This window comes from Mustela nivalis (assembly GCF_964662115.1).
Source record: "Mustela nivalis genome assembly, chromosome: 3".
Lineage (NCBI taxonomy): Eukaryota > Metazoa > Chordata > Mammalia > Carnivora > Mustelidae > Mustela > Mustela nivalis.
Window position 1 is genome coordinate 138,877,211 of NC_139022.1, and position 21,717 is coordinate 138,898,927.

Genomic DNA, 21,717 nt, shown 5'->3' on the forward strand with positions numbered 1-21,717 from the left:
TGAGACCTATTCCTTCCATCTGATACAATTATTGTGTGTAAAGATTTTATTCTGTATTTCTTTATTCAGAACTATTCACTGAAAGCCTCATTTATGTTCTAGGTACCGAGGAAGACAAATTCTCTTTATCGTTTGATATCTAGTGGGGGAAATGTTCACCATAAATAGGCAAACAAATAAAAAAGTAAAGCAATATCAATTTGTGGAACCGTGAAGAAGATAAAATGAGATGAGGTAATAGAGTGATGGAGCACATTTTATACCTTATCATGGAGATTGTAGTTAATCTGAATTTCTTAAATTGTTTGTATTATCAATGATTCTATTATTCTATAATATATAAGCTTAAATGTAATTTCCAAGGTCTTTCATTACACTCTAGGCATTTAGACTGATATTAAATTATTGCCTGGATAATTTGTAAGGAAGATAGAACACAAAAACATTCATCACCAAGCATGGTTTGCGTGCATGCACACACACACACACACACACACACACACACACATTCTTTTTTCTCTTACTTTTACATGTTTGCGAGTAGATAAACCTTTGGGGTATATTAATGTATACATTCAATTTTGCCACTTTAAGAAATGCAAATAGGATATGTGTAGCCATAAGAGGTTTTACAATGCTTGCTTTGCTGGTCTGTAAAATGTTTGTATCTTTCAAACCATACTCAGTTCCTTGCCAGCAGTTATCTACTTGAGGAAATAGAAGGTAGTTACATTGCTTAAAATATGTGATTTATGTGCTAAGAGAGTAGATCTTAATGTTCTCCTCACGAAAAAGAAAGGTAACTATTGAGAGGATGGAGGTGGTAGCTGATACCATGGAGGTGATCACTTTGCTATTTGTAAATCTATCATATTAACATGTTGTACACCTTAGGCTCATACTATGTTAAGGGTCAATTATAGCTCAATAAAGGAGGAAAAAAGAGAAATGGGTAGGATCCCATTTTACTCAATATGATGAAGACTTAAAAAATCTTTTTAAAATATACAAAATAAGATATGAACAAATGTATGAACATATCATTTTTCAAGAAGAAAAATCTAGTCTCCAACAATGCCAATTCTCTCAAATAAATGCATAAACCTAAAAAACATTGTAACTTATATGAGCCATTGAGACTATCTTAAGAACTGAAGTAGTAAAGAAATACAAATATAGAATAAGATTATGAGTGCAATTTTGTTATCAAGGGGAAAAAAGCAATTTCATCTTGAAGTAAAAAAAAAAACAAAAAACAAAAAACTGTGCCTGAATGTGAAAGATTAGCAAGAGACAAATTTTGAATGGGTAAGTTGTAGAAGTCTGATGAAAAGAAAACTTTGTTTCCTTGGTTTATAATACCTACAAATAATGAGTCTAGAAGGAAGCAATGAAATATGTTAAAATTTAGACAAAACTGGCTTTGTTTTAATGGGCTTACTCATAAGACTTTTTAAGAAGGTCTTTCTGGCAATTGTTACATTAATGCATGAGTAGAATTTGTTTTTGTTTTTCTCTATGTTGAAATGACAAACTGGCCTTGGAATATTCGTTTGGTTTTGTTTCTGGTTTTCATTCTTTTAGAAAGGCAGACTGCCACATGTAGTGCCTCATTTGGATGTGTCTGGAGTTCTGAAAGTTTGACTACATTGCGTTCCCCCAGAAATGGACCTTGAGATCTTGTTTGGGAGGATCTAGCAGGAGAGTGAAGCTTCTCATATACCCTCGATCCAATAATGGTCCTTCTCTATGGGAGAAGGTCATCCTTTTCCACTGTGCTCAGCTTCCAGGCAGGACACACAAGGAGCAGTGAGGGAGGAAGAGGACACCCAGTAGCCAGCTAGATCAGCCAAATCAACTCTGGCGATCAATGGGGTGATATGTTGCAGCCAGACAGCACTCATATCCTCAGTCTCTTCTTAATAAGAGACAGTGAGAGGTGTCTGTGTGGCTCACCTGGTTAAGTGTCTACCTTCAGCTCAGGTCATGATCCCAGCATCCTGAGATCGAGCCCTACGTCCGTCTGGTTCCTCGCTCAGTGCAGAGTCTGCTTCTCCCTTTGCTCCTCCCTCTGCTCCTGCTGGTAGTCTCTCGCAAATAAATAAATAAAAATCTTAAAAAAAAAAAAAAGAGAGAGAGAGAGTGAAAGTTATTTTTAATTTCTGTTAATCTGCTCAAATAGGGGGCTCCTGGGTGGCTCAGTGGGTTAAGCCTCTGCTTTCGACTCAGGTCATGATCTCAGGGTCCTGGGATCGAGCCCCGCATCAGGCTCTCTGCTCAGCAGGGAGCCTGCTTCTCCCTCTCTCTCTCTCTCTGCCTGCTTCTCTGCCTACTTGTGATCTTTGTCTGTCAAATAAATGAATAAAATCTTTTTTAAAAAATCTGCTCAAATAGCAGATATTCTATATCTGATCAGCATAACTTTTATGTATTTTGTGCTTTGTTGTGCCCTTAATTACTTAAAAACAAAACAACAGAAGTTACTCATTTCTTAAATAGCTAACATTCCTTATAATGATACCTACAGATGTGTTTATTTAGTACTACTGTGTTGTCACTCTGATCAATAGCAGCCAAGCTACAAACCATTCATGGTTCCCAAGCGTCTATGCTTCTGTCTTAAGCTAGGGATGATTCTTCTTTGAAAATACCTTCCCAAGATCAGTTGGATAGTTTATAAAAATATCAAAGCATCTTTGGTGCTTTCTAGATAGCTGAACTACCAAAGGCTCAGTCTCGCACCTGGTCATTCATAATCAGGAGGGAAAGTTGGTAGAATTAGGTATGTTTGAAATGCTCCATATGTCTTAATTGGCTCAGTACTGTTATAAGATTTGTGTTATATGCTAAGCCCACAACATGGAATAAACTAACCAATCAAAAAAGTACATTCTAACTTCCCCATGTTCATTTTGAAGAGTAGATTTGTCTGGGGGGCGTCTCGGTGGGTGAGTTGAGCATCTAACTCTTGGTTTCTACTCAGGTCACGAGCTCAAGGTTTTGAGACCAGGCACCTTGATGGGCTCCACACTGGGTGTGAAACCTGATTAGCATTCTCACCGTCCTTTTCTCTACCCTTCCCCTTCTCTAAAAAAAATTAAATAAATAAAAATAAAAGTAGATTTGTCTCTGTACCCATGTCCACAGTACACTCTTGAGAAAACACAGACATAAAAAAAAAAATAACCCAATAGGATTTTACTCTCTATTTTGATATGGTTGTCTAGGCTAATAAGTTAACAGAGGCTTCAGTCTAATCAGCAACAAGTGGTTTTTGCTTTCTTTACACATTTACCTGAAGTCCTAAAGTGTCTTCAACAAAAAACATTCCCAACAGCTTGGTGAGAAAGATTGTACCAGATACTCTTAACTGGAATAGATTTACAGAGTCTGGCTTCTCACCATAAGCTAGCATTGCCACCGCATGTAGCTATCTATAGAACCACAGGACTGAATCGGGATTGTTCAGACTCTTTTTAGACCAGCGACAAAAAACTGCATGGAAGTATACTGTTGATCCCAAGTTTATGAATCAAGAATTAATCACATTAGCCAAATAAGTTCATGAAAGGAATGTAATTGTAGTTATTTGTTTTAGAATATTATTGGATTGTTTTTAATGCTTTGTATTTGATGTACTTATAAGGAAGTCTTTTTTCTCCTTTTTTCTTTTATGCTTTCTTCTCAATGTAACTATAAGGCTCAATTTAGCAATCTATGCTTATCAAACTAAAAGGAAATATTTTTTAATGATATCTTGTTCCCACTGGCCCCTCAGAATTCAAGAGTGAGCACTTTACTGAGTCCCTAGCAATGTGATTTATTTGTAAAGATTGAAAAAAACTGCCGTCCTCTTTACCAAGATGTAACTGGACAAATCAATTACCAAACAAAACCATCTAAAGGGTTTTGTATTTGAGAAAAATTTTCATTTAATTGGCTATGATCTTGTAACCATTAAGGAAGAAGAGTTGTGCTTCCTGTGTGTACAGTGACCTCCCAGGAGACTGGTCTGGTGAGCCTGTTCTGTGGCTCATACAGTCCCAACAGATGGTAAGATAGTAAAAAAGATCACTTGCTGGCAGGTCACCAACCTTAACAAATGTTGGGGACCTTGAGAAAAGATGAAGTCTCTTACTTTTAGGGACTGCAAGTAGAGCCTGATAAAGATTAATTTTTTAGATTTGGTTTTCTGGTACTGGAATAGATGAGCAAAGACATCAATCACTGAATAATTAAAACATTAACACTAGAAAACACCCACTTGATACTAAAGAAAGCAGCAAAGAAGGAATAAAGACAAAAAATACGTATGAGATATAAAAAACAGTAAATGAAATGGCAGATGTAAATTTAACTCTATTAATGATAATATTGAGTGTGAATGAGTGACACAGTCCAATCAAAAGGCAGAGATTTTCCAGACTAGATAAAATAAAAACAGAATCCAACTATATGCTATGTACAAGAGGACACTTTTGATGTATAGAACTGAATAGATTGAAAGTAAAAGGACAGAAAAGATATATGACTCAAAGCAAACAGCAACCATAAGAAGGCTGAAGTGGCTATATTGCTAACAGGAAAAAAATAGACTTTTAAACAAAATGTTTCTAGAAACAATGAGGTACATTTTATAACAATAAAAGTGTCAATCCATGAGGACATTGTAAACATTTACGCACCTAGCAACACACACACACACACACACACACACACACACTATAAAGGCTGATAGAATTGAGGGGAGAAAGAGACAATATGATAATAATTTCCAGCGACTCTCATACCTCACTTTCAATATTGGATAGAACAAATGGACAGAAGATTAACAAAAAAATACAAGAATTGAACAGCATTATACACATGATCCAAAAGGCAGATCTACCCAGTGACAGAAGAATACCCATTCTTCTTACATGCACACAGAATATTAGACAGATTTCTGGCTATAACATAAGTCTCAATAAATTTAAAGTGACTGAAATCTTACCAAGCATGTTCTCTAATCAGGGCAATGTGTAATTGGAAATGAATAGCAAAAAGAAATTTGGGATATTAACAAATATGTGGAGATTAAACAGCATACTACTAAATAACCAGTATATCAAAGAAGAAATCACAAAAGAAATGAGAAAACGCTTTAAGATGCATGAAAATGAAGACACAACATACAAAATCCTACGGAATACAACTAACGCAGCAGACAGAGGAAAATGTATAGGTATAAACACCTACATTAAAAAGGAAGGAAGATCTCACATGAACAACCTAAACTACCACTTAAGACACTGGAAAAAAGAAGGGCAAACTGAACCGAAAGGAAGAGAAGGAAGGAAATGATAAGAATTAGAGTTGATATTAATGACATAGAGGATAGAACAATAATTAAGAAAATCAATGAAACCAAAAGTTGCTTCTTTGAAAAAATCAACAAGATTGACAAACTTTTAGCTATACGAAAAAGGGGAAACAAAGATGGCCCCCAAACTTGTGTGTATATTGCCCTCTAAGGCATTAACCAATTTTACACCCAACTTGTCAGTCTTCTTTTTTTTTTTTTTTAAGATTTTATTTATTTATTTGACAGAGAGATCACAAGTAGGCAGAGAGGCAGGCAGAGAGAGAGAGAGAGGGAAGCAGGCCCCCCACTGAGCAGAGAGCCGGACTCAGGGCTCGATCCTAGGATGCTGAGATCATGACCTGAGCTGAAGGCAAAGGCTTCTTTTTTTTTTTTTTAAGATTTTATTTATTTATTTGACAGAGAGAGATCACAAGTAGGCAGAGAGGCAGGCAGAGAGAGAGGAGGAAGCAGGCTCCCTGCTGAGCGGAGAGCCCGATGCGGGACTTGATCCCAGGACCCTGAGATCATGACCTGAGCCGAAGGCAGCGGCTTAACCCACTGAGCCACCCAGGCGCCCCCAACTTGTCAGTCTTATTCCAGCATTTTTTCTCATCCCCCCAGTTCCTTCACTAAACATTTAAGTAAAACTTTGATGCATGCTCACTGTAAGTATGTATAAAATTTATATTTCAAACATTTTCAAAATTACATGTTGAGAAACTGCTTAGAGAGAACACAGGGCTGCAAACAGATCCCAGACTCCTTAAACTCATGCCATCCTCCCTAAATGCCCCAAATCCCCAAGCAAAAGGAGGTGTGTGCTCATGTAGTTTAGAGATTTTAAAAATTTGAATTTGAATCCTGATTCTGGTAGCCACTAACTGTGTAACCTTGGGCCAAGTATTTAATGTTTATGAGCCTCAGGTTTCCTGTGTACAAAATGTGAATGACAATGCCTTCCTCAAAGGGTTTTAGTTAGGATGAAGTAGGATCAATTGAAATCATAAATGCCGGGACGCCTGGGTGGCTCAGTTGGTTAAGCAGCTTCCTTCGGCTCAGGTCATGATCCCAGCGTCCTGGGATCGAGTCCCACATCGGGCTCCTTGCTCTGCAGGGAGCCTGCTTCTCCCTCCGACTCTGCCTTCCACTCTGTCTGCCTGTGCTCACTCTCTCTCTCTCTCTCTCTGACAAATAAATAAATTAAAAATCTTTAAAAAAAAAAAAAAAGAAATCATAAATGCGAAAGAGCCTGAGACTAGTAAGTATTACTTTTTTTATACGTAACATGTGTGGAGCATATATTCATGTATGGCTTTTTCGGGCCCTGAAGTAGATGTCTTATTGCCTTCTAAAACATTAACTAATTTTGCATCTTACTTAACCAGTCTTGTTTCAGCATTACTTGTCATCTTATTGGTTGACTGATACTACTGACAATTCTCCCCTTCCTGCTCTTTCAATCAATTAAGACACTGCATGTCCAAAATTGAAGGGAAAATTAAAGACCATTTAAAGCAAACCCCTCTTTTACACATGGGGCAACTAAACTGAGGCTCAGGTGACTGAGCAGCTTCCCAAGGCCACCAGCTGGTCATTGTCAAAGCCAGAAGACGAGCCCAGGACTGTCTAACTACAGAGCCAAAATCCTATGTCACAGCACTGTCGATTGGGGGTGGGGTCTGATTTTATCAAGACCCTCAGTTCAGAAGTTGCGATATTGGTTGCAATATTTTCCTTTAGCTCACCGGCACCTGGTGCAGAATGATGCTCTCTGGGGGGTGAATAATTGACAGGATGTGGAGAGGAAGATGAGAAGTCAATGAAGACTTCTCTTTCTGGTTCTGAGGTTGTGCCTAAAGGCAGTTGGATGCTTGAAGACTTAACAGCATTCGTCATGGCTCTTCAGAGAAACAGAGCCAGTTGGGCGGTGTGTGTGTGTGCGTGTTCGGCTTGTTAACAGTGGAGGTATGCAAGCAGAGACATATTGCAGAGGACTCCATTGGCATGGTGGGGGGCGGGTGATATGGGGAAAGTGAATGCACCATACGCACGAGGGAAAGGGCACTGAACTAGCACCAAACAGCTCTAAACCGTGGCTCATCAATAATTTGCCATGTGACCTTCAATGAGTCCCTATCCCTCTCAAGGGTCTTTTGGCCCACAAAGTGAAAAGAAGGTAGTTAAACTAGTTTTTTTTTTGAAGTTGCTTGCATTTCCAATATCCTTTCAAAGCTAAGACTCAGGATCTTAAGATCACTACAATTCTGAGTTACAAGCATATCCATGCAGCATAACCCATCTTGCTCCACTTACGGAAATGTCCAACTCAGATATCCACTCCCTGCTTACAGGTCCCTCAACAGCTCAGTTCTTCCCCAAAAGTCAGGCCCTGGGCAGCAGGATTCCTGAGATGACTGTTCTCTCCTTTCCCCTCCGTCCTTGGAACAACTCCCAAGAGCATTTCCATCGCACAGCTCCTTGAGCAAATGCCATCTTCTCTTTGGAGAAGTCCCCCTGGCTTGCTAACTTGCAAAAGAAACGTGCCTTTAACCTAAAAACTAGACGCAGAAATTATTATTTTTATTTTCATTACAATCTTTTCTATCGAAGTTGAAAGACCTCATTGAACTAATGATGAGGCAAGGAGGTAAAATGATGGGGTTTTCCAAACCCGTGGCGTTTGAGGTGAAAACAAGTTGCCGGGCAGACAGGAAGGAAGAAATGGAGACAGAAGGCTTCCACATAACAGCTTTCAGGCAGAGTGATGGTCACGTGGTCTCCAGAGTGTGGTTGTAATTATCTGCATTCACTCGCATGGCTTAATTCCAAAGAGTTCAATTATAACCCTCATGTAGCTAAGAGGGAAGAGAATGCCTATTACTGGCAGATATCACATTCCAACCAGTATAGTCTTTTTAATCCTTTAAAGATTTATTTATTTGTTTACTTACTTATTTATTTTAGAGAGAGAGCATAAGCAGGAGGGGTAGAGAGAGAGGGAGAGAATCCCAAGCGGACCCTGTGCTGAGCGGGGAGCCCCACGTAGGGCTCCATCTCACAAGCCCGAGATCACACCCTGAGCTGAAACCAAGAGTTGGATGCTTAACTGATGTGCCACCCAGGTGCCCCAGCCCATATAATTTCTGAAGTAAACTATGGTCTCAAGGAAAAAAAAAATTGGGACACCTGGGTGGCTCAGTCTGTTAAGTATTGGCCTTTGGCTCTGGTCACAATCCTGGGGTCCTGGGATCGAGCCCCAAATAGGGCTCTGGCTCAGCAGGGAGCCTGCTTCTCCCTCCACCCCCTGCTCATTCTCCTTCTCTTCCTCCCTCTCTTTCTCTCAAATAAATAAATAAACTTTTTTTAAAAAAGAAGAAGAAGATAAAATATGCAAAATAAAAGCCTTTGTCCTTATTTTTTTTCCAAAAAAGATTATTTAAAGAATGCTTCTTCTGGGTGGCTCAGTTGGTTAAGCGTCTGCCTCAGCTCATGATCCCAGCATCCTGGGATCGAGTCCCACATCGGGCTCCCTGCTCAATGGGGAGTCTGTTTCTCTGCCCCTCTCCTGGCTGGTGCTTTCTCTCTCTCTCTCTCTCTCTCTCTCTTGCTTGCTCATTCTCTCTCTCTCTCAAATAAATAAATAAAATCTAAACAAAAACAAAAACAACAAAACACTTCTTCAGCATTTGCTATGTAACAATGATCCTCCATGCATCATTTCACTGAGTCCTTGCAACAGTTCTGTGGTGCAAACATTATTAACCTCCATTGTACACATGGGAAAATGGAGGCCCAAGGTGGAGATGCTGACTTGCCCAAGATTACTCAGCTAGGAAGTGGCACGACCATTCCTAGTGTCTTGCGGCTAACTGCCTCCTACTGGGATCAGGCATCTGGAGCCTAGCCTTTGTTCTCTGCTCCAGGAGAAGGAGTACTTCCTGCCCCAGCTGATGGACAATGTATGAGCTCGGTCAGACCATTAGATGCATGACTATGATAGAGGGGGGAGGACAGGAATTGGGGGAATCAAAGGAAAAATTTTTTTGAAACCCAAACAGTGCTATTAAATTTTAGAGAGTATTGGTAAATATTATTCAGTTTGTTTATTTTTTTTTGTCTTTAACCCCAAATCCTTTTTTAAGTTTTTATTTATTTATTCATTTAAGTATCTCTACACCCAATGCGGGGCTCAAACTCGTGACCTGGAGATCAAGAGTCAATGCTCTTCCGATTGAGCCAGCCAGGCGCCCCTAGTTGTTTACTTTAAATATGCGTGTAAGTTTTATTTGTCCCTCTGGAATCGCCCTCCACACACACACCCCAGGAGCAGCCCTTGGCCAAAGATGTGGTAGAGGGATAAACACTTGACTCCTTCAGCCTTTGATGGAAATGTTTTGAGGCGTGTGTTTATGTTGTTCCCCAGAGTTTCTCTGTGGGACTAAGCTCCAGCCACCAGGATTGCCTGTTTAACGACGCAGTTTTATCGGCCTCCTCTTCCCTGTACCACAGTTCCTCACTCCTCTTCTAGTGTTCCCTGAACCTCTCCACAGATGATTTCACTTAAACCCTCATCTGGTTTCTGCTTCAGAGGGAAGCAAAACTAAGCTAGATTTTCCTTGATGTCCGACCTCCTGTCAGGGGCCGTCTTCACATTGCTCTGACTCCAGGTTCCAGTAAGTGCTCCCTCCCCTTACCCCTTCAGACCTCAGGCCATAAATGGCACCCCACTTTTACTAGCCCTGGGGTGCTGCAGTATTCCTTGTGATTACACTCCACTCCACTCACACTCTTTTTTTTTTTTTTTTTTTTTTTTTTTTATTTATTTGTCAGAGAGAGAGAGGGGCAGAGAGCAAGCACAGGCAGACAGAATGGCAGGCAGAGGCAGAGGGAGAAGCAGGCTCCCCGCCGAGCAAGGAGCCCGATGTGGGACTCGATCCCAGGACGCTGGGATCACGACCTGAGCCGAAGGCAGCTGCTTAACCAACTGAGCCACCCAGGCGTCCCTCCACTCACACTCTTAAACAAAAACACTAACTCAAATAGATGGGTGCTCCGCCGTGTTCATTGCAACATTATATACCACAGTCAAGATATAGAAACCTGAGTGTCCATCAATGGATGAATGGATAGAGAAATTGCGATGTGTATACAATGGGTATTGTTGAGCCATAAAACGAATGAAATCTTGTCACTCGTGACACCATGGATGGACCTCAGGGGCATTTGTGAAGTGAAATAAGTCAGACAGAGGAAGACAATTGCCCTATGATCTCTTCACTTACAGATATACCCTGGAATGTCCTACAGAGAGAATGTTAAAACAAACACAAAAACAGAAAAGCTTCCCTGTGATGGCAGGAAGATTCTCAGACCAAACACTGAGAGCTCAAAATCTAAAAGAGCTCCCCAGATAGGAATCATAAGAGGGGACCGAGAGGCACAGGGGGGAGTATAGGCAAGACTGGAAATCCCAATTATCCAAACATAATAAAAGAAATCAACTTGGTGGTCATTTGGTAAGCTAGAGATCCAGTTTCACTCCAGACAAACCACTTCCTCTGTCTGAACCTGTTTTTCCACATGTGAATGAAGACATTAGATTAACTTGGTGGCCTAATAGCAAATACTTACTAGCAATGTAATACCTTTTATGCTCTACCCACTTTAACATTCATTCCATTGTTTTACCTTCACAGTGAAGGATAAAGCTGGTTTGCAAGAGCCCTTGACACTGTTCCAAAGAGGCTGGGCTCTCCCACACCAGCGTCCCCTCCTCAGCCCACACTGGAGCTCTGAGGATCTGATGAATGTATTTAGCAACCGACTGGCTCTTTTCTTGGTCTCTTGTGAAATATGCTTTCCTGTGTGGTAACCCTCATGCTTTGTCATTTGGAACAAAGTAAACTAGAGACCGGAGAAGTTAGGTTCCTCCCCTTCTTTTAAACATAAAAGTATCCAATTCTTTCTGTGACGTTTTTATTTTGACCTCAGAAAAAAGAAACAGATCGTCTTGATAAAGAAATAAATTTCTTGTAGCTGAATTCAGCCAAACCATGAAATGGATTATTCCCAGACCCAACAGGGGCCTCTGTGATGTGTGATTCCAAAACACCCTTCATGTGGCAGTCTGCTTGTGTGACGTGCCCAAGCTGGGCAGCAGCAAATCCTGTAGGCTCTACCTTCAAAATATAGTCAGAATTTCTGGTCCATGGCACTGTCACATCCTGCCTGGATTACTACAGTAATCTCTGAACTGATCCCTTGCTTCTATCCTTGTCTTTCTATAGTCCATCTTCAAAATGGCATCCAGAGTGACCCTTGTAAAATGTAAGTTAGATCGTGTCACTGTTCAGCTTGAAATCCTGCAATGGCTCCCTACTGCCTAGAGCAAAAATACATTGTCCTTCAAATGCCTTTCAAGATCCTACATGAGCTGCACCCTCCCCTTTACCTCTGAGACTTAATTTCCTAAACCTCCCTGCCTTGCTCACTCCTTAACAGCCCCTCTGCTTCCTTGCTGTTCCTCAGTTAGGTCTGAGAGACTTTGCTGTTCTCTGCTCAGAAGGCTGTTCCCCCCAGACAGCCACCAGCCTACTTGCTATTTCCTTTAAATATTTGCTCAAACCCAGCCTTCTCACCAGGCCTACCCTGACCATGCTATCTAAAACTACAGTCTGCTTCCCTTCCCCCCGCTTTTCTTTCTTTCTTTCTTTCTAAGATTTTATTTATTTATTTGACAGAGAGAGAGAGAGAACAAGCAGGGGGAAGGTCAGGCCTCTAAAGGGAGAGGGAGAAGCAGGCTCCGCACTAAACAGAAAGCCTGACATGGGGCTCAATTCCAGACCCCAGGATCATGACCTGTGATGAGGGCGGACACTAAACTGACTGAGCCACCCAGGTACCCCTGCCTTTCTTTCTTTAAACCTTCTAAAAGAAGGAATTGCTTAAATATCAAAAGGAAAAATTTTTTTTTTTTCAATTCATTCACTTCCATCTGCCAGCAAGTTCCAGACGGTTGAAGGTAGTATTCCTGTCTTCAACAAATGCTTATCGAGTGCCGGCTCTGTGTCAGGCATTGAGTCAGGCAGAAATTCAATCTTCGATCCCATTTTAGTCAAATCAACAATCTACACTGGTGGTCTAGAAGCCAGGTTCAGAGTTAGGTGGTGAACTGTGTAGAGATGGGGGTCCAGCCAAGCACAGTGAAGGTAATAAACTTGGAATGAAGACCTGTGTTCAAACCTTCACATCACCTCTAACTTCCTCTGGGGTCTTCCCAAGTCCCTTCCCTTTTCTGGGATGGCTTTAGCTCATCTTTACAGTAAGGAAAGCAGACTAAATAATCTTTAAGGTTATTTCCGGCTCTACTGTTCCAAGCTCTTACCCATATTTCATGAGAGCTACAGTCTCTAGGGCTAATTGTGAGTTCCCAGGGGTGAGTTGGCAAACAAGCAGAAGGAAATGAGTGGAGTGCATGGCCATGAGTTGTCTGTCCCTTATGAGCCAGCACTTCAGGGGTCAGAGGTCTGCCTTAAGCACTAGCAGCAGTTGGGTAGCAGCTGCAGTGGTTAGCCCAAGGTCACCCTGTGCCTCCTCCAGCTGAAAGAGGACACCCAACTCATGTCTCCGCATCCTCAGGAGAGCACAGAGGAAATGTTCCATGGGGCCACAGAACTGACGTCAGCTTTCCGTTGGTCTACTAAGCCTAGAGAAGGGAGAGTGTACGGGACAAGCTTTGCTTTGGCTTGAGGTGTGCTTGAGAAAATCCCATGGAAGCCAAGGGAAGAGCACTCTAGAGATGTGAGTGAATGAAAAACAGGCTCTCCTTGTTTTTTAAGTGTTGTTAGAGGAGCAAGTGGTTTCTTACTCAGTTGTGGATATGAATTAACAGATGCAACACGAAGCAGGGAAGTTCATTTATAAAATCAGAAAACATAATACTGGGGCACCTGGGTTGGCTCAGTTGGTTAAGCATCTGCCTTCTGCTCAAGTCACAATCCCGGGGTCCTGGGATTGAGTCCCGCGTCAGGCTCCCTGCTCAGTGGGGAGCCTGCTTCTCCTTCTCCATCTGCCCCTTCCCCACCATCCCCGCTGCTGGTGCTTTCTGTCACTCTCGCTCAATCACTCTATATCAAATAAATAGAATCTTAAAACAGAAAATGGAATGCTGTACCAGGAATCAGAAAACCTGTGGCATATTTAACTCTCTGTGTCTTGTTTCTACTGTCCAAAAGATGCAGGGATTCAAGCGGGATCTTTCTGGTATGTGATGATTCTAAGTCAACCATCTGCTACACCAGGATGCTATCATAGGCAAGAGATAGTAAACTCCGACCCATGGCTACTGTCTGTTTCTGTGAAGCCTGCAGGTCCCACTGAGGCAGCCTGGCACTATAAGCGTTGGCAACCAAGCCAGGCATCCTTCTTTCCCTCTTTCCCTCACTGCTTCCAGGGTCTGCCTCCCAGCCCAGTACCTGTGCCTTGCTGCTGTCTGGGTCCACACTGGTAGCTACCTACACTGGGGATTCTGCTACTGGTGACTGCCAGTCATTGAGCAGAGGAGTCTCAGTCTGCCCCAGCTGAGATGGCCAGGCTCTCTTGGGAGGAGAGCAGGGCACCCAGATGCAGGTCACTGGGGAAGAAAGTTAAACTGAGCACAACGGCAGTCTTTCTGTCCTGTAACCCTTTACCCCACCTCCTTGCCACTGGCCATTCCCTTTGCTGGGAGAAGGTCTCCAACTTGTGTCAAGGTGTGCCCCTCATCCTGCAATGGGCAATCCAGAGAGATGGAACAGAAGTTTTCTCTTGTTATTATATAGCTACATGATATCCTTGATTTTACCTCTTGGCCTGCAAAGCCCAAAATATTTGCCAACTGGCCCTTTACAGAGCAAGTTTGCCATCCCATGGGCTATCACATATGGAGTTAGGTGACTGGGTTCATCCACTACCTATTGGCGTGACCTTGGGCAAGGTCCTTCACTTCTCTGAGCCCGTTTCCTCACCTGTAAGATGGAGTTTGTAGTGACAGCAACTGCCATAGGCTTGTCATATATGTATGCTAGGTGACTTGCAAACAATACCTATCAGGCAACGTGAGCAGATTTAGCAATTTGTGTATGTAAAAATAGTCCCAGATGTATGTCATCAAACAGAATTTATTGAGTCCCTATTCTGGGCCGGGCCCTTTGCCAGGCCATGGTCTGGAGGGGAAGACAGATTTGCTAAGAAAACAAAAACAATACAGTATGTCCATTGCTCTAACGGGACACAGCTGTGGGATGAATGCGAGTGTGTCCAGTTCCCTCTTTGTAGGTCCAGGCAAGGTTTCACTGGGGAAATGAACCTTGAGGTGGCAAGCAGATGAAGGTCATACCTGGCGAAGGGAAGTGCACATCCAGAGGCATGACGGCTGCCAAAGACATTGCACACTCTTTTTTTTTTTTTTTAAAGATTTTATTTATTTATTTGACAGAGAGAGATCACAAGTAGGCTGAGAGGCAGGCAGAGAGAGAGAGAGGAGGAAGCAGGCTCTCTGCTCAGCAGGGAGCCCGATGTGGGACTCGATCCCAGGACCCTGAGATCATGACCTGAGCCAAAGGCAGCGGCTCAACCCACTGAGCCACCCAGGCGCCCGACATTGCACACTCTTGTTGGGGGCCCAGCAAGAGTTAGATGGGCCTTGAGTCTGAGTAGGCAGTGTCTGGAAGATGAGCCTAAAGAGGTAGGCAGGCCCCAGGGCCTGGGGGGCCTTATACGCTATCCCAAAAGTTTGGTGGTATCTCCTGTAGGTGTTGGAGAGCCATCGGAGAAAGCGGAAAAACAAAAAAGGATCAAGATCAAAATCTGGCTTTCAGAAACCTTGCTCTGGCTCAGTGTGGAGAGCAAACGGAGGAGCAGTCAGGAGGTTATGACACACCCAAGAGAAAACTGGTGAAAACCAGTGAAGGTGGTGGCTGTGAGAAGGAAGAGAGGCAGTGGCTGAACTATGCAGGAGGTAGGATTAAAAGGCAAAAGTCACCCAGGAAGTCTCTAGGTTTTGGGGTGGGGCAGCTAGGTGACCGTAACGGAATAGCTATGAGAGGAGAAACAAGGAACCAGGGCAAGGTAAGAAGCTCTGGAAAAACAATTCTGAGTTGACTCTATGGCCATGCTCCCAGAATGAAGGCACAGCCACAGCTCTCTCCCATGGTTCCCCTGGAGAAACAAGCCGGAGCCAGCACCACCGCCACATTTCCCAGGCAGCGCCCCTCAGGGGAAACAGGAGGGGTTTGAAGAAATGGAGGATTTTTTTCCTTCTTCCTCTGCTCACTTGCTATGGCTTTTAGGTGAGCGTGCAGATTCAATGCAGGGAAACCTGTGGTTAACACCGTTTTCTCACAGGAAACCCATATAAGAAGTGTGGCCCAGGCTGAAGGCCTGCACTAGATCAGACTAGACCTCCAGGATTCTTATTCTGCAGAGGACCCTGAGCAGTTGATGTGGGAGTTCGATTTCAGGTCCTCTCTGCAAGATCTCATTTGACCAAAGTGTGACCAACTCGTTTGGGTTTTTTTTTTTCTTGGTTATTGTGAATTTACTCTGAATGATTCTTTAGAGGAAGGAAAACCCTTCTGGGTTTTTCATATTTGGAATAATCAGGGACTGTTTCTTACATGTGCTTAGTACTTCCTGGCTTACAGATTGCTTTCTCAGCCGTGGTGATTTTTCCTATTCACACCAAAACCGGGATTATTCTTTCCATTCTATGGGTTATGAAACAAGACTCAGAGGTAAAAATGGCTTTTTCAAGATCATATAGCTAGAAAGCATAAAATTATTCACCCATATTTGATATAATATTCCATGTTGGCAAAACAATAGGGAAATGGGAGTCTCAGATACTAATGGTGAGAGTATAAACTGGTCTGGTCTTTTCACAAGGGCTCACTGCCAATAACTATTAAATGTGGTTACCAGTTACCTAGCAGCTCCATTTGCGGGTCCCTATTTAACCTCAACTCCCCTTAGACAACAGAGCTTGCAGGCAGGGAGCTGGGAAAAGTCAATCAGTTGAAAGGAAGTTTCAAGAGCATGTTATTAAGCTGGTCACCAATGCATGTAACTAGGGCTTGATCCTGCTGGCACTCTCTAAAGACACAGTGAGAATGTCTAGAAGAAAGAAGAAGGGGGCATTTATTCATAAGATCCCATACTTGGTCATCATTGGTCAATGATGGTCCCATAGAATGCTCACTCTTTCACATCTCCAGGTTTGCCAAGTGGATTCCCAGAGGAGTATCAAGAAGGTATTTATGTCGTAATCAGATAGTTCCGAGTAAAAAAGATCTGGGGAGGACCCGGGCCCAGGGACTGGAGTTGGCCCTGGAACACGGATCTCCAAAGTGAGGTCTAATCTTCAGAGTCTGACAGGTAGGGTTCTGTGGAACTGGAATCATGAAGATAGAATCCAGCCCCCAAAGGCAGGGAGTGAGGCCTAGCAAGAGATAGGCAGGATGCTTCTGTTTTCTGCGATCGGAGACTTTCCATATTCCATATCACAGGGGGAAGAGAACATCTGATAAGCAGTGCTACCAGTGATCAGAAAGCCGCAGAGACAAGGCCTGTCATGGTCAGTCCTGGGGCCAAAGACAGAATATATTTTTTTAAGATTTTTATTTATTTGACAGAGAGAGATCACAAGTAGGCAGAGCAGCATGCAGAGAAAGAGAGAAGGAAGCAGGCTCCTGATGCGGGACTCGATCCCAGGACCCTGAGATCATGACCTGAGCCAAAGGCAGAGGCTTTAATCCACTGAGCCACCAAGGTGCCCCCAAAGACAGAATATTAAACAAATGATTACCAAAAAACAGTGGTTCTCTAATTTTGTGGGCATGAGATTCACCTGGAAGCTTAACAGAGATTTAGATTTCTGGGTCCCACCCCCAAAATTCTAATTTTGGTCTCTCTCTCTCTCTTTTTTTTAAAGATTTTATTTATTTATTTTTTGTCAGAGTGAGACACAGCAAGCCCAAACATGGAGAGAGACAGGCAGAGGGAGAGGGAGAAGCAGGCTCCCCATTGAGCAGAGCCTGATGTAGGACTCCATCCGAGGACCCTGGGATCATGACCTGAGCTGAAGGAAGATGCTTAACCCACTGAGCCACTCAGGCACTCCCTCATCTGGGTCTTGATAAGGGTCTGGAATCTACATTTATAACAGTAATTCTTAGTGTAGGTGATCCAGAGCCATACCTGAGAAACAATGCCCTAAGGGCCTAGGCTCTGAGCCTTTTGGGGGCAGGAACTGTCCCATTTATCCTTCGTTCCCTCCCCAGTACCTGACACATAGGGACCAGATAATTGTCCATTGAACTGAATTGTTCAAAAGCTGCTCTCCAAAAGATATGTTTCATGTGAAGTCAGCTCAAGTCTGTAGTGTTTCTCTACCTATAGGCTCTGGGCAACAGAGCACACATAGACAAGTGGGATTCCACCAAACTAAAAACGTTTTGCAGACAGGGGTTCCTGGGTGGCTTAGTTGATTGAATGTCTGCCTTTGCTCAGGTCATGAACCCGGGATCCGGGGAGTCTGCTTCTCCCTCTCCCTCTGCTGCTCCCCCTGCTTGTGCTCTCTCACTCTCTATCAAATAAATAAAATAAACTGTTAACAGCAAAAGAAACAATCACAGAATGAAAAGGCAACCTACACAATGGAAGAAAATATTTGCAAATCATGTATTTGGTAAGGGGTTAATATCCACAATATAAATAAGTAAATAAATAAATACTCCAATTTAAAAATGAGCAAAGGACCTGAATAGTTATATCTCTGAAGAAAACATACAAATGATCACCAAATACATGAAAAGGTGCTCAACATCACTAACCATCAAGGAAATGCAAATCACAACCACAATGAGCTATTACCTCACACTTGTTAGAATGGCCATTATCAGATAAAAGATAACAACTGTTGTTCAGAATGTGGACAAAAGAGAACTGTTGTACACTATTGTGGAAATGCAAACTGGTACAGTTACTATGGAAAGCAATATGGAGGTTCCTCAAAAAATTAAAAATAAAACTATCTTATGATCCAGTAGTCCCACTTCCAGGTCTATAGCCAAAAGAAAAGAAATCAGAATCTTTTTTTTTTTTTAAGATTTTATTTATTTGACAAAGAGAGCAAGAGAGCACAAGCAGGGGGAACAGCGGAAGGAGAGGGAGAAGCAGACTCTGGGATGAGCAGGAAGCCCAACGAGGGACTGATTCCAGGACCTCAGGATCATGACCTGAGCTGAAGGCAGACACTTAACCATCTGAGCCACCCACTCATCCCATGAAATCAGAATCTTAAAGAGATAGCTGCACTCCCACAATCATCTCAGCATTATTTACAACAGTCAAAAGAGGGAAACAATGTAAATGCCAACAGATGAATAAAGAAAATGTGATATATAAATATATATACAATAACTGAAATATAATATAAACATAAATATATCAATATGTATCTCCTGCCATTTGAAGCAACAGGATGAACCTGGAGGACAGTATGCTAAGAGAAATAAGCCAGACTCAGAAAGATAATATTGCATTATCTCACTTACATATGGATTCTAAAATAATCAAACTCACAGAAGCAGAGAAAAGGGTTGTTGCCAAGGTCTGGGGGTCTGTGCGGGGCAGGGAGAGGAAGTGAAGAAATGTTGGTCAAGGGGTACAAAATTTCAGTTATGCAAGATGAATAACTTCTGAAGATTTAATGTATAAACAGTGTGATCCTAGTTAACGATATTGTATATGATATCCTTGAAATTTTCTAAGAGTGTAGATCTTAAGTGTTCTCATCAGAAAAAAGAAAAGAGAAAAAAAGAAAATAGTAGCCATGTGAAGTGATGGGTATGTTAATTAGCTTGAGTTCATTATTTCACAGTGTATATCAAATTATCGAGATGTACACCTTAAATATATATAATTTTAAGTTGTCAATTATACCTCAATAAAGCTGGGGGAAAAATATGCTAGAGGCAGTATGCATAGGTGTAATGCATGCACCTCTGGAGTCAGGACAGGGTTCCACTGCTATCTATGAAATCTTAGACAAGTCATTGTAATTCTCTGAGCCTGTTTCCCTCGGAGCCAAACAAAAATGATAGCGCCTGCCTTTTGGAGTTCTTGTGAACATTAAATGAGACAATGTGTGTAAAGTTTGGTCACAGCGCCTTGCACTCAATAAATATTCAATAGACGTTAGCTAGTAATAGTATTCCGTTCCACTTCTTTTTACCAGCTCCAACATCAGACAGGTAAAGAATGCATTAGTACAATGACAGGAACATAGAACTGGTGGCGGGTAACCTGGGCTCCAGTCTCTGCTAGGCCGGTTAAAAGCAATCATTTTATATATCTAAGCCTTAGTTTATGCACTAGAAAAAATGTAAATGATACCTAGCAACATTCGTCAATGATTTAATTCCTCCATCAACCAATACTTACTGAATGCTCATAATACAGACTTAGTCCTAATTCTAAATACTCAAAACCTGGAAATGAATGAGCCATGGCTTCTGGGTGGAGGAACTCAGAGTCTAAAAAATTTCAAACGAGATAATGTCTGCGAAGATTTCCTACAGGTCAGTGACAAGACAGTCAAAGGAAAGTGCTGATATGACTATTAACTTTCCAGTTCCCAGAGTGCAGCCTTTCTTTCCGGAAGAGACAAGGAAACGGAGAGCATTGGCCTGATTTGATCTGGGATTGCGTACTCTGATAGAAAGTTCGGACCTCGCCCAGGCAGACAACGCTCGCTGAAACGCTGGGGAAGAAACCGGAGATCCCGAGCTACGCAAGCGCACTGTGACTTTCGCCCGGCGCCGGGTCTCACGAGTTCCGAAACCTTACGCAAAGTCTCAGACGAAACACGTAGGAAAGGCGCCGAGGCAACGCAGCCTCTCGGGTCACGTGACGCGGCGAGAGCGCCGTTGACTCCTCCCCCTCCAAGATGGCGTCCTTGCTGCAATCGGAGCGGGTTCTCTACCTAGTCCAGGGAGAAAAGAAGGTTCGGGCCCCGCTATCGCAGCTTTATTTCTGCCGCTATTGCAGCGAGTTGCGGTCGCTGGAATGTGTGTCTCACGAGGTAATGCAGTCGTCTGGTGAAGAGTGTGTCTGTGTTGGGGGAGGAGGGGGGAAGGGTTTGCCCTAGTCACCGCGACGGGCGGGAAGTCATTTTCCTAGTTTGCTGATTGGCTCTGTCTTCCGTCACTCGGATTTGCGAGCGATTTAATTTGCTTATAATTTGTCATTTGGAAAGAAGGAGCGGCCTTGGGTGGGGCTGAGCGGATCTTTTGGTTCTGGAGTGCCTTCGGATTGGACAAACCTGACTTTAAGGACCCTGGCCGTCTCCTGGCGGGGGTGGGGGGGGTGGTAATTGGGTGGGTTGGGGAGGAAGATGTGGGGGTGATTATTCAGGCCACTTGAGGGTCGAGATACCATCTTTCCATGACTAACTCTAGGGTGGTGCCCACGGGCGTTCTCATTCATGCCCCTCCCATCTTGGAAGTTCTGCTCTTACTTTGGCCAGGAACTGGGCCTTGCTGTGTTTTGTGGCTCAGACCAAGGCCTGCAGCAGGGAAGAGGTTGGGTTGGGGCGAACTGGGTTAAAAGCGTTTAGAATAACGTCTGTTCGTGTAAGAAGCTCATGGAGCTTCTCCAGAGGGTATGGTGCTGTCCTTCGCAGGAACAAGTGGGCGTTGGAAGTAGGATTGCTCATAACGTAAAACACTTCACCCCATTAAAAAAAAATTACCAAATAACAAAATCCCCAAACTTCTATACAGCACTTAGCACATCTCGTTCATTCTGTAAGCTTTGGGGATTAAAAGACGAGTAAGACATAAATCCTGCTGTTGAATGACTCACAGTCTAGTTAAGGAAAAGCTGCTGGGAAGAGTTAATGCTTATTCAGTGCTTTCTATACGCCATGTGGTTTATGTAAACTCATTTAATCATCCTACAGGCCAATAGAATGAATATTCTTAAAAAAAAAAATCAACAACAAAAAACTAGAGTTAAAGCAACAGACACAGTGTTTGCCCTAGGTTACCCAGCCAAAAATTTGGGGGTGGCAGAGAGGACTAAGATTTGAAACTCACGGTAGCCTTTCAAATCAGGATTTGAAACATGATTCAGAGAACTTCACTGAAGATACCTGGACTGTTAAAAATGCATATGAAAACGTTAAATAGGTACTTTAAGCCATTTTGTATTTGATAAATGTACTTTGATAATGTACTTTAAGCCATTTTACTCATTTTTTAAAAGATTTTATTTATGTATTTGAGAGAGAGAGAGAGAGACACAGTGAGAGAGGGAACACAAGCAGGGGGAGA

General features: G+C 42.6%; 2 protein-coding genes across 3 annotated transcripts in view; one reads left to right on the forward strand and one right to left on the reverse strand.

Annotated features, from left to right (window-relative positions):
- The window catches only part of SMIM3 (small integral membrane protein 3), a 33,873-nt gene extending 21,232 nt beyond the window's left edge, over nucleotides 1–12,641 (reverse strand). The window contains exons 1-2 of the transcript XR_014310507.1: nucleotides 12,333–12,641; nucleotides 1,957–2,113 (exon numbers count right to left, since the gene is read on the reverse strand). The gene's annotated coding sequence lies outside the window, so the exon portion shown is untranslated. The remainder of the gene's footprint in view (nucleotides 1–1,956; nucleotides 2,114–12,332) is intronic.
- A 7,626-nt stretch (nucleotides 12,642–20,267) lies between these two features.
- DCTN4 (dynactin subunit 4) overlaps nucleotides 20,268–21,717 on the forward strand; it is a 30,275-nt gene continuing 28,825 nt past the window's right edge. The window contains exon 1 of one of the 2 annotated variants that reach the window (XM_082726226.1): nucleotides 20,268–20,465. In XM_082726226.1, coding sequence (XP_082582352.1) covers nucleotides 20,331–20,465 — 135 coding nt within the window. In that variant the 5' untranslated portion in view covers nucleotides 20,268–20,330. The remainder of the gene's footprint in view (nucleotides 20,466–21,717) is intronic. The other variant, XM_082726225.1, reaches the window with a different exon arrangement.